Consider the following 13,536-nt stretch of genomic DNA (forward strand, 5'->3'; position numbering starts at 1 on the left):
AGAAAGAAGTCACTGGGGGCTAGATCTGACGAATAAGGGGGGTGTTTCACCAGTTCAAAACTCGCTTCTTGAATGGTTGCTATGGCAACTGCAGCTTTGTGAGCCGGCATGTTATCTTGGTGAAACAGCACTCCAGCCCGCAGTTTGCCGTGCCTTTTTTCCTTGATATCCTCCCGCAATCTTCTTATTTGTTCTGTGTAGTAGGAGCCCGTAATAGTGGCTCCCTTCTCCAAATAGTCCACCATAATAATTTCTTCAGCGTCCCAAAAAACGGACACCATAACCTTCCCTGCTGAGTTTGACACTTTGAATTTCTTCGGCGTCGGTTCGTCGGCTCGTTTCCATGTCATCGATTGTTAGTTTCGGGATCAAAGTGGTGTATCCAGGTCTGGTCCATGGTCAAAAAACGTGACAAAAAATTCTCCTTGTCTGCTTGGAACTTTTCGAGATTTGCTATTGAAATGTCAACTGGTTTCTTCTTTTGCTCGTCGGTTAACATTTTTGGCACCCAACGCGCGGAGACCTTTCTCATATGCAATTCTTTTGCAAGGATTCTTTGAATACTGCCATATGAGATCCCTGTGACCTCAGCTACATGCCTGATAGTCACTCTTCGATCTGCCAATACAACTTCTTCAACTTTTTTCACATTTTCTTCATTGAGGGACGTGGATGGGCGTCCTTCATGATGTTCATCTTCCGTCGATGTTCTTCCCAGCTTAAATTCCTTGGCCCAGCGTGCAACTGTGGAATATGGAGGAGAAGAGTCCCCCAATGTTTCCACCAAGTCGCTGTGTTTGTCTTTGGTAGTCATTTTTTTCAAGCAGAGGTATTTGATGACAGCTCTAAACTCGTTTTTTTCCATTTTGATGTTCACTCCTCGGCAGTTCATATTCAAATGAATGTAGCTCCCGGGAGTCATGGCCTATTTAAGTGATTTTTTTTTTCCTGGACTAGTGGGTACCTAAGGCTACTTTCACACATCAGTTTTCTGTATTCAGGTACAGTCCTTTTTTTTTCCGTATCCAACGTTTCCGGTTTTGTTGTGTAAACCGGACCCACCGGATCCGTTTTTAAGCGGATCCGTTGGGGACGGATCCGGAATAAAACGGATCCGGTGGGTCCGGTGTGCATCCGTTTTGCATCCGTTATGTCCGTTTTTTTACGGATCCGTTTTTTTAACACTAAACAAACAATTAACGCGTTCCGTATTCTGATTGGCTATTGGGAAAATATAGTATATATACAGTATTTTGAAGCATATATTACAGAATGAAGACAGAGACAAGCAGAAACCATGGATGTTATTCTTGCAAATTACACAAAGATCACTGCAGATTTTATATTTGAGGCAAATCGCTTGGGTATCATCGTCAGAGAAAAGGAGCGACAGCGACTGAGGCGTCAGCGACATCGACGCTTTTGGATCCATCCCCTGACTGCCCAGAGACTGACACGTGGGGTGTTTTCAACCCTATACCTGGAGCTCCGTGGAAACGATGAAAAATTCACAAGCTATGTCCGGATGGCAGTGAATAATTTTGACGTCCTCCTTGGCCTTGTTGCGGACAACATACGTAAAACGGACACCTACAGCCGTTTCTCTATAACACCCGAGGAGCGTTTGCTGGTTACGCTTAGGTAAGTTTTTTTTTTAAATTGTATCCTCCTGTTAAATTGAGTTTTAACTGTAATGTGTTTGCTATTATTTTTTTATAATTATTGTCTTTCCTTTACAGATTCCTTGCAACTGGAGAGTCCCTTTCGTCCCTTCACTACCAGTTTCGACTAGGAATTTCCACCATCTCGGGAATCATTAGAGACACTTGCCAAGCCTTGTGGGATTGCCTCCATGAGGATTTCATCCCCCAGCCCACCAGGGACAGATGGCTTGCAATTGCTGAACAATACTACAACATTTGTCAGTTTCCAAATTGCCTTGGCTCAGTGGACGGCAAACATATAAGAATTGTGAAACCTGCTGCTTCGGGGTCAGAATACTACAATTATAAAAAGTATTTCTCAATTGTCCTAATGGCAATAACGGATGCGGACTACAAATTTATCTCAGTGGACATTGGCGCATATGGGAGATCCAATGACTCTCAGGTCTTTAAAATGTCCCCAATGGGGCGGCGAATCTATGGGAATACTTTTGATTTCCCTCCTGCAAGACCTCTTCCTGGCACATGTGAGCCCCCAATGCCCTTTGTTTTTGTGGCCGACGAAGCCTTTCAACTCTCACAACATCTATTAAAGCCATATGCAAGCCGTGGATTGACGCAAACACAAAAAATATATAACTACCGATTATCCAGAGCCAGAAGAATGGTGGAATGCTCCTTTGGGATACTAACCAGCAAATGGCGAGTGTTGTTAACAGCGATTAATTTAAACATTGAAACTGTTGATGAAATAGTGAAAGCATGTGTGGTACTGCACAATTTTGTTTTAACAAAGGAACCTTTGTCCTTGGATGACCAGAGTTTGGAAGCCACCTCTTTGACTGACTACACCAGTCCTGGATTTAGGAGTAGTGTTGCCTGTTCAACAATACGTGACAAATATGCTGACTATTTTGTGTCCCCAGAAGGTAGAGTAGATTGGCAAGATCAAATGGTATAAGATTTTTCTTTAGTTTTATAACAAATAAAAATAGTTAAAAATAAATTAAAATATATCTTGTTAACCTTGTTAATTTTAATCTTTGAATCTCTTTAAAAATTTGTAATTTTTACACCGTCAAATTACAACATGTTATGTTTTTGTATTACCTTATTATTAACTTAACTTGCAAAATAATATTCCCCCCCAAAAAAAACAAGAACAAATAAATACTTTTCAACAAAAAACTTTTATTTTTTATTACATACATAAATTATAAATTTGTATATCTTGGGCTTGGGGTGGAGATAGTACTGGAGGGGCTGACAGGTGGGAACACACGCACAGTTGGAGTATTGAGGGTGGAAAGTGGTGTTGGTGGTGGTGGTGGGGAAGTAACAGAAGGTGAAGGTGTGGTTGAGAAACCAAGAGGGAAACCAGGAGATGGGATGGGATTTGGTAAGGATTGAGGGGTGGAGTGGAGGGATTGGGAGACAGAAGAGGTGGCGGGTGAATTAGTGGCTTGAGTTGGGGTCATGATGGGTGTGGAAGGCGAGATGTGGTAGTGGGTAGGAAGTGTAGGGGCAGATGTGGTTGGAAGCTGGTACTGGGCCGCAGGCTGGTACTGGGCTGCAGGCTGGTACTGGTCAGCAGGCTGGTACTGGGCAGCAGGCTGGTACTGGGCAGCAGGCTGGTACTGGGCAGCAGGGGGAGTAGGGACAATGGCTGGAGGGGGGGCAGGTGCTGGAGGAGGGGTGGGTGGAGGTGGTTGGGAGGAAACCTGCGCCAGAGCCTGCCGTGTGGCTTGCATTACATGCATCTGCTGGTCAGGAGATAGCTTTTCCATGCGCTCTAGTACGGCTTGAAAAAAACAATGATTGGGTGATTTACTTGCATCTAAATGCAGCCTGTCCAGACGCGTGCACAATTCGTGTGTATTTTTTTCCATATTGGCATTTATGAAGCTAAAACAAGAACGATTTTGTTCGGCTAATAATTTAATGGCGTTCTGGAAGGCTGCATTTAGATGCAAGAACTCGGGCGCATAGCTCTTTTCCTGACCCCTATGACGCTGACGCCCAGAACCCAAAGGTGTTCTACTGAGGGCAGCAGTGTCAGAGGGGTGGGGTAGGGGAAAAGCTATCTCGTCACCAGCAGCTTCAGGTAATGAAGTCTCACGGGAAGCTCCAGCGCAGGTGGATGGGACAGATGTAGATGGAAGGGAAGGTTCAGATGGGTCGGGTCTGTGCCTGTGTTCCCCAGTGGCGGACTGTTCAGGGATCGCTCCTGTCGGGTTCGATGCAGGCTCCCGAGTGCTGCAGACGGTGCTGTTAAAAAGAGGAAAAACAAAACAATAATTACTTTAATTGCTATACATTGGCACTGACTAAAAAAAAAGGCAAAAAAAATCAGACATAAAATATTATACTTTGTACATATTGTGGGGAATATTTACCTTCTGCACACCATAGTTGTCCGGAGGAACGACAAGGCTCTAAAGTAACGGTACTTCGATCTGCGTCCTCCGGATCCACTCGGGGCCTGCATCTCTTGATTCAACTCCTTTTTGAAGCGATCCCTGATAGACCGCCACCGCTTCTGAAGTTTGTCACCTGAAAGTGGAAAGCACAAAGTGGTTAGTATACAACACATTACATCCTGCAGCATAACCTACTGAACTGTGAATACTTACGCGCTTTCTTCTGGCCACGAGAATTGAGCTCCCCCCAACCTTCTATCGCTGCGTGGCATACCTCGTCCCAGAGTCGACGGGTTACGATAGAATCAGCGTGGCGGCGGTCAGCCATGTTCCACAGCGGCTCCCTCTCTCTAACTTCATCGATGAGGAGGTCGATGTTGATAAATCCGGCCTCCTCACCGTCAGAATCGGGAGCACGCTGTGATGCCTGTTCAAAGAAAGAAAAAAGAAATTAAAAAAAAAAAAAATTAGACATAAATTCACACAGACATGAAAAAAAAAAAAAAAAAAAAAAAAAATCTTACACTATGACCACCGCCACCTCGACGACGACCCTGGGACGGTCTTGGGGGAGCTCTATCGTGAGCCCTAGAAGTTGAAGCCTTTAGTGAAGAAAAAAAAAAAACATTATTTACTTATGTGTTTGGTGTGCTGTGGTAAACAATTCCTGTATGAAACTTACACTATGACCGCCCGCTCCGTGTATTTCTCCACCCCTTCCGTCCTCTTCTGGCAGCATCTCCTGTGATGTTTCGGCCACCTGTGTAAATGTCGTTTATTTAAAATTTTTATTTTTTTTTAAAAAAAAAAAAAAACAAAAAAAAAATATATACCTCAGTTTGTGAACCGGAGGGCGGGCTACCAGAAGACGACATATCTTTTTTTATTACAGGCCTCGCACACCAACTGGCTGGACCAAACTCTGACCGCAACACTGCACCTGTAAAAAAAGAAAAAAAAATGTCTAAGTACATGTACGCAGCTCACAACAGTGATCTGTGGACAGTACTGTGGACATTACCTCAGGAACACTCTCCTCCAAAGAAATTCACACTGGCACAGAACCGAACGTACCCAGCAACTGGCTGGACCAAACTCTGACCGCAACACTGCACCTGTAAAAAAAGAAAAAAAAATGTCTAAGTACATGTACGCAGCTCACAACAGTGATCTGTGGACAGTACTGTGGACATTACCTCAGGAACACTCTCCTCCAAAGAAATTCACACTGGCACAGAACCGAACGTACCCAGCAACTGGCTGGACCAAACTCTGACCGCAACACTGCACCTGTAAAAAAAGAAAAAAAACTGTCTAAGTACATGTACGCAGCTCACAACAGTGATCTGTGGACAGTACTGTGGACATTACCTCAGGAACACTCTCCTCCAAAGAAATTCACACTGGCACAGAACCGAACGTACCCAGCAACTGGCTGGACCAAACTCTGACCGCAACACTGCACCTGTAAAAAAAGAAAAAAAACTGTCTAAGTACATGTACGCAGCTCACAACAGTGATCTGTGGACAGTACTGTGGACATTACCTCAGGAACACTCTCCTCCAAAGAAATTCACACTGGCACAGAACCGAACGTACCCAGCAACTGGCTGGACCAAACTCTGACCGCAACACTGCACCTGTAAAAAAAGAAAAAAAAATGTCTAAGTACATGTACGCAGCTCACAACAGTGATCTGTGGACAGTACTGTGGACATTACCTCAGGAACACTCTCCTCCAAAGAAATTCACACTGGCACAGAACTGAACGTACCCAGCAACTGGCTGGACCAAACTCTGACCGCAACACTGCACCTGTAAAAAAAGAAAAAAAAATGTCTAAGTACATGTACGCAGCTCACAACAGTGATCTGTGGACAGTACTGTGGACATTACCTCAGGAACACTCTCCTCCAAAGAAATTCACACTGGCACAGAACCGAACGTACCCAGCAACTGGCTGGACCAAACTCTGACCGCAACACTGCACCTGTAAAAAAAGAAACAAAAATGTCTAAGTACATGTACGCAGCTCACAACAGTGATCTGTGGACAGTACTGTGGACATTACCTCAGGAACACTCTCCTCCAAAGAAATTCACACTGGCACAGAACCGAACGTACCCAGCAACTGGCTGGACCAAACTCTGACCGCGACACTGCACCTGTAAAAAAAGAAAAAAAAAATGTCTAAGTACATGTACGCAGCTCACAACAGTGATCTGTGGACAGTACTGTGGACATTACCTCAGGAACACTCTCCTCCAAAGAAATTCACACTGGCACAGAACCGAACGTACCCAGCAACTGGCTGGACCAAACTCTGACCGCAACACTGCACCTGTAAAAAAAGAAAAAAAAATGTCTAAGTACATGTACGCAGCTCACAACAGTGATCTGTGGACAGTACTGTGAACATTACCTCAAGAACACTCTCCTCCAAAGAAATTCACACTGGCACAGAACCGAACGTACCCAGCAACTGGCTGGACCAAACTCTGACCGCAACACTGCACCTGTAAAAAAAGAAAAAAAACTGTCTAAGTACATGTACGCAGCTCACAACAGTGATCTGTGGACAGTACTGTGGACATTACCTCAGGAACACTCTCCTCCAAAGAAATTCACACTGGCACAGAACCGAACGTACCCAGCAACTGGCTGGACCAAACTCTGACCGCAACACTGCACCTGTAAAAAAAGAAAAAAAAATGTCCAAGTACATGTACGCAGCTCACAACAGTTAATCTGTGGACAGTACTGTGGACATTACCTCTTCCCTGGAGCACTGGACTGGAGGACAGCAGAACTTGAAGTCAGGAACGAACAGCAGGAGGTGTGTAGAATGTGCTGGATCCTTTTATAAGTTGTGTGATGATGGAAAAAAAAAAATTTGCGCATGCTCTGTTTACCAAACCGGATGCGGTCACCGCATCCGGTTTAAACCGCATTGCGCCGGATCCGGCATGCATAGACAACCATTGTATACAATGCCGCATTGTACCGGATCCGGCAGAATGCGGTTTTTTTAAGGGGCAAAAAAACGTTACATGATACGTTCTATCCGGCCGCCGCATTTAATTATTTTGCCGCATCCGGAAAAAACCGGATGCACCGCAAAGCCATCAGGTACAATCCGGTTAAAATGCAAGTCTATGGGGATAAACCGGATGCGATACCGGATCCGTTTTATCCTTTTTTTTCCGGATTGTACCTGATGGCAAAAAACTGATGTGTGAAAGTAGCCTAAGAGAGAAGAAAACATTTTATTTTTATTTCTGTGTGCAATAGAAATAACCAATTTTCATTACTTTTGGATCGCCCCTCGTATATATAAATATTATATATAAAATACATTCAGATTAATTTTAAATTTTGCATTCATATATTTTCCATTATGTTTCACTTATGCCTTACATGAAATTGAGCATGACCTGCTCTCCATGGCTTGTGTTTTAATGAGTTTATTATTGTCCTTTGTATGATTTTTGTTTTCTAACATTGTTTGCTATTAATAAAGACTTTTATTGTGATAATATTGATGATTATAATTTAATTTATGTTAATTCTAGTACTGAGATATTGGTTTTGGACTAACCTGTACTGTAGCCTGCGCTGCGTCACAGTACATTGTGTGTTGGATTTAAACATTGATTATAAATAAACTATTTTCACTAGTAATGAAAATCATATTCAATATTGTCATCAGGCCAATCATCTGTGCTGAGGTTCTTCTCCATAGTGGGCTGTGCCATTGTTTTCTAGAAATTCTTCTTGCAAGAATCAAGACATTTGTTTTGTAAAGTGTAACTCTGAGCAGCTTAAAAAGACATCATCCACTATTGTGCATGCCCATAGCTACCATATTTGAGAAGGGGCTTTGCATTATAATTTTGGTTAATATATATATTGTTTTTATTAGTCTCTTAAGAAGCTTATTTTTCCCAACCATTTGAATTACTCATTAAAATTAGTACAACATAGTTGTTCCTTATTTGTTGTTCTTTTTTTCCAATTGATTGTGTATAGCAGAATTCTAATAGAATAAATAAAAGAATATTAGAATTAGAAATGTCCCGCTGTCCATGAAAGCTGGAAAGAATGAAACTGTTTCAGAAATTACATGTCTATGTGTATGCCAACCGCAACACAGACATATTCTTGTTCTTTGAAATACTGTATCATTATATTATAAAATATAACCTAGAAGAGAAATTTGATATGTTTGAACTATCCTGTCCTCTAAATAATTAGGTACTAAAACCGCAAGGTTCAATCACTGGCTACACTATAGCTAATATAAAAATAACCCTGACACAGCATGACTCCTTTGTTGGGAAGTTAGAAAGTTCATTGATATCTAATGGGTCTTTTAAGAATGCTTGAAACATTTCAGATTTTTCATGGCAATTACATTCAATGATTGACCTATGCTTTGTGGCAAGTAGAATTACTTTTTATGTGACAATGTTACGGATTGCCTTAGAATACTTTACATACCAACTGTAAGTCTTCTTCACATTGATGAAGCACGCATTCACAACTTGTGAGCGATCCTAACGATGATGCGCTCAGTGCTACACCTGGGCATTTTCAATTGGAGTAAATGCTTGTCTGGCATTCCTAATGAGTAATTCTTCCTTTCTGCTTTCATCTAGTCAGTTGGATTGCATTTTAAGACAGGATAAGATCTTTTTGAAACATTACACATAAAAACGATAGCCTGTTTTGCTGGACTTATCATCCATTTTTCCTTAATCCTGTGTTGTATTAAACTAATTTTTATAATTTATGAAAAAAAATGAAACTGGGTTAAATACCATTTTCTGATTTTTCTTTAAGGTTTTCCTTTTTATCTACACACAACCACTATTTTCCTAATGCTTCAGTACAACTTATTCAAATGTAATAACTTCGTTATAATTTTTTTTTTACTGTAAAAATGCTATAATTTTCATTTGTTTTTTTACAAGTATTTTTGGATGGCATTTTTTTACTCCTATATTATTCCATGTGTGCTATGCATGTGGCTACACCAACAGCTTTAAAACATTGCCACTAGAGTTGAGCGCAGTTCTAGGTTCATGGTTCTCCAGTTCGAGGTTCGAGTGATTTTGGGGGCTGTTCTAGATCGAACTAGAACTCGAGCTTTTTGCTAAAAGCTCGATAGTTCTAGATACGTTCAAGAACGGTTCTAGCAGCAAAAAGCAGGGCTTTTTACAGCTACAGTGTGCAGGAGCCATCGCTGGCAGCCTGCCACAAGCTGGTAACCAAGATAAACATCGGGTATCCAAGCAAAGCGCTTTGGTTAGTAACCCGATGTTTATCCTAGTTACGTGCAGGAAGCCCACACTTCCCCGCTCAGCTCGCTCCGCCCCCTCCTGCCCGCGGCATGTACACATACATACATACACACACACACACACACACACACACACTCTGCACACATGGTCCCGCTCGGCTTACCTGCGGTGATGAAGTCCCGCCATCCCGACCTCAGCGCTGTCACTGTCCTCCATGGCCGCCGCTTGTCACATCACCTCTCGCTTCCGACCCGAGACTGACTAGCGGTGACGTCACGGGCCTCTCGCGATACTTGGCTGTGAAGGCGGCGGTCATTGAACTCAGTGACAGGGGCTGTCAGCAGTGCTGGAGATCAGCGCAGGTAATGTACCTCGCTGACAGCAGCACTTGTCATCCCCTGCAGTGACCTGGGCTGACCCATTGATGTTAGCTCAGGTCACTGCATTGCTCTCCCAGCCAATGGGGAACATTCTGCTCTTCATTGACTGGGACAGTGTGGATCGTCATGGCAACCCCTTGGATTACAGCAGACCTGGATTTGTTTTTCTTTGTAATAAATTGGTTAAAGAGGGAATGTTTTGGGGAGTGTTTTTTCAAATAAAAATGTGTTTGTCGTCTATTTTTTTTTATTACTGACTGGGTTGGTGATGTCGGGTATCTGATAGACGCTTGACCTCACCAACCCCAGGGCTTGATGCCAGGTGACATTACACATCTGGTATTAACCAAATATATTACCCCGTTTGCCATCGCACCAGGGCGTGGGATGAGCTGGGGCGAAGCACCAGGATTGGCGCATCTAATGGATGCGCCACTTCTGGGGCGGCTGCGGCCTGCTATTTTTAGGCTGGGGAGAGTCCAATAACCATGGACCTCCCTAGTCTGAGAATATCAGACCCCAGCTGTCTGCTTTACCTTGGCTGGTGATCCAATTTTGGGGGAACCCCTACGTGTTTTTTTTTTTTTAATTATTTATTTAATTTAAAATAACAGCGTGGGGTGCCCTCAGTTTTGGATTACCAGCCAAGGTGAGGTTGCCGGCTGTGGTCTGCAGGCTGCAGCCGTCTGCTTTACCCTAGCTGGCTACAAAACAAGGGGGAACCCTACGTCATTTTTTTTTCATTTTTTTGGCTAAATACAAAGCTAAGCACCCCTTAGTGCCACATGAAAGGCACCAAAGGGTGCAAAATTACAAAATGCAGGAGAGTGGGACATTATGTGTCTTTCTGCCATTATAATGACAGAAAAGACTGATATGAAGTGCACAAGCACAAGAAAATCACCAGAGTACTCTACGCTGTGAAAAGCAGTAGAAAATGGCACTGGAGTGAACATGTGACCGCCTCATGTAGGATGAAGCTATGGATCCTGGGTAAATTTATGCATTTACCCTCCTTCAGTTTTTTTGCAGTACACAAAAAAAACGGAAGGCACACGGATGACAAACAGATGACATATGGACCGTCTACAGAACGGAAACGGTTGCCACACGGATGCACCCGTGAAAAAAAACGGACTGTTTTTTGCAGACCGCAAAAATGGATCGGTCATGTTAATGTAGCCTTATTCTGATCTGCTGTTTATAAACAGCAGGCAGAAATAAGTGAATAACGCCCCCCAGCGTCAGAAAATCTCCGGGGTTTCAGGGTTAGCTGAGACCCTGGAGATCATGATTCAGGACGGTTTTTCCGGTTCCCGCTCACGTGATCACTGGTATACACCGTACACTGATGATCCCGTTACAGTAAATGACAGCGCCGGTAAAAAATTATTTATCTCCCATCTGGCATGAACAAACACTTCTTCTCCACTTCTTCTCCACTTCTCCACTTCTCCACTTTTTTTCCACTTTTTCTCCACTTTTTCTCCATTTTTTCTCCAATTTTTCTCCACTTTTTCTCCACATTTTCACCACTTTTTCTCCACTTTTTCTCCACTTTTTCTCCACTTCTTCTCCACTTTTTATCCACTTTTTCTCCACTTTTTTCTCCACTTTTTCTCCATTTTTTCTCCACTTCTTCTCCACCTTTTCTCCACCTCTTCTCCACCTTTTCTCCACTTTTTCTCCACCTTTTCTTCACTTTTTCTCCACTTTTTCTCCATTTTTTCTCCACTTTTTCTCCATTTTTTCTCCACTTTTTCTCCACCTTTTCTCCACTTTTTCTCCATTTTTTCTCCACTTTTTCTCCACTTTTTCTCCACTTTTTTCTCCACTTTTTCTCCATTTTTTTCCACTTCTTCTCCACCTTTTCTCTACCTCTTCTCCACCTTTTCTCCACTTTTTCTCCATTTTTTCTCCACTTTTTCTCTATTTTTTCTCCACTTTTTCTCCACTTTTTCTCCACTTTTTCTCCATTTTTTCTCCACTTTTTCTCCATTTTTTCTCCACTTTTTCTCCACCTTTTCTCCACTTTTTCTACATTTTTTCTCAACTTTTTCTCCACTTTTTCTCAACTTTTTCTCCATTTTTTTCTCCACTTTTTCTCCATTATTTCTCCACTTTTTCTACATTTTTTCTCCACTTTTTCTCCACTTTTTCTCCATTTTTTTCTCCACTTTTTCTCCATTTTTTCTCCACTTTTTCTCCACTTTTTCTACATTTTTTTCTCCACTTTTTCTCCATTTTTTCTCCACTTTTTCTACACTTTTTCTACATTTTTTCTCCACTTTTTCTCCACTTTTTCTCCACTTTTTTCTCCACTTTTTCTCCATTTTTTAACCACTTTTTCTCCACTTTTTCTCCACTTTTTCCTCCATTTTTTCTCCACTTTTTCTACATTTTTTCTCCACTTTTTTTCCACTTTTTCTCCACTTTTTCTCCACTTTTTCTCCATTTTTTTCTCCACTTTTTCTACATTTTTTCTCCACATTTTCTACACTTTTTCTCCACTTTTTCTCCACTTTTTCTACATTTTTTCTCAACTTTTTCTCCATTTTTTCTACACTTTTTCTCCATTTTTTCTCCACTTTTTCTCCACCTTTTCTCCACTTTTTCTCCATTTTTTCTCCACTTTTTCTCCATTTTTTCTCCACTTTTTCTCCACTTTTTCTCCATTTTTTCTCCACTTTTTCTCCACCTTTTCTCCACTTTTTCTCCATTTTTTCTCCACTTTTTCTCCATTTTTTCTCCACTTTTTCTCCACTTTTTCTACATTTTTTCTCCACTTTTTCTCCACTTTTTCTCCACTTTTTCTCCATTTCTTTCTCCACTTTTTCTCCATTTTTTCTCCACTTTTTCTCCACTTTTTCACCATTTTTTTCTCCACTTTTTCTCCATTTTTTTCCACTTTTTCTCCACTTTTTCTCCATTTTTTTCTCCACTTTTTCTACATTTTTTCTCCACATTTTCTCCACTTTTTCTCCACTTTTTCTCCATTTTTTCCCAACTTTTTCTCCATTTTTTCTCCACTTTTTCTCCATTTTTTCTCCACTTTTTCTCCACCCTTTCTCCACTTTTTCTCCATTTTTTCTCCACTTTTTCTCCATTTTTTCTCCACTTTTTCTCCACTTTTTCTCCATTTTTTCTCCACTTTTTCTCCACCTTTTCTCCACTTTTTCTCCATTTTTTCTCCACTTTTTCTCCATTTTTTCTCCACTTTTTCTCCACTTTTTCTACATTTTTTCTCCACTTTTTCTCCACTTTTTCTCCACTTTTTCTCCATTTCTTTCTCCACTTTTTCTCCATTTTTTCTCCACTTTTTCTCCACTTTTTCACCATTTTTTTCTCCACTTTTTCTCCATTTTTTCTCCACTTTTTCTCCACTTTTTCTCCATTTTTTCTCCACTTTTTCTCCATTTTTTCTCCACTTTTTCTCCACCTTCTCTCCACTTTTTCTCCATTTTTTCTCCACTTTTTCTACATTTTTTCTCCACTTTTTCTCCACTTTTTCTCCACTTTTTCTACATTTTTTCTCCACTTTTTCTCCACTTTTTCTCCACTTTTTCTCCATTTCTTTCTCCACTTTTTCTCCATTTTTTCTCCACTTTTTCTCCACTTTTTCACCATTTTTTTCTCCACTTTTTCTCCATTTTTTCTCCACTTTTTCTCCACTTTTTCTACATTTTTTCTCCACTTTTTCTCCACTTTTTCTCCTCTTTTTTCTCCACTTTTCCTCCATTTTTTCTCCACTTGTTCTACATTTTTTCTC

At 41.4% G+C, this 13,536-nt stretch overlaps 1 protein-coding gene across 1 annotated transcript; it reads right to left on the reverse strand.

Moving 5' to 3' along the window:
• Positions 1–2,877: 2,877 nt before the first annotated feature.
• Positions 2,878–5,005, reverse strand: LOC142301559 (uncharacterized). The gene is made up of 5 exons (XM_075342581.1): positions 4,918–5,005; positions 4,609–4,844; positions 4,298–4,511; positions 4,061–4,217; positions 2,878–3,932 (listed from the first exon to the last, which is right to left on the reverse strand). The coding sequence occupies exons 3-5, from the start codon at positions 4,410–4,412 to the stop codon at positions 2,879–2,881; spliced, it is 1,326 nt and encodes a 441-aa protein (XP_075198696.1). The 5' UTR covers positions 4,413–4,511; positions 4,609–4,844; positions 4,918–5,005; the 3' UTR covers position 2,878.
• Between the last annotated feature and the right edge of the window lie 8,531 nt (positions 5,006–13,536).

The sequence above is a fragment of the Anomaloglossus baeobatrachus genome, chromosome 4 (assembly GCF_048569485.1).
Source record: "Anomaloglossus baeobatrachus isolate aAnoBae1 chromosome 4, aAnoBae1.hap1, whole genome shotgun sequence".
Classification (NCBI taxonomy): Eukaryota; Metazoa; Chordata; class Amphibia; order Anura; family Aromobatidae; genus Anomaloglossus; species Anomaloglossus baeobatrachus.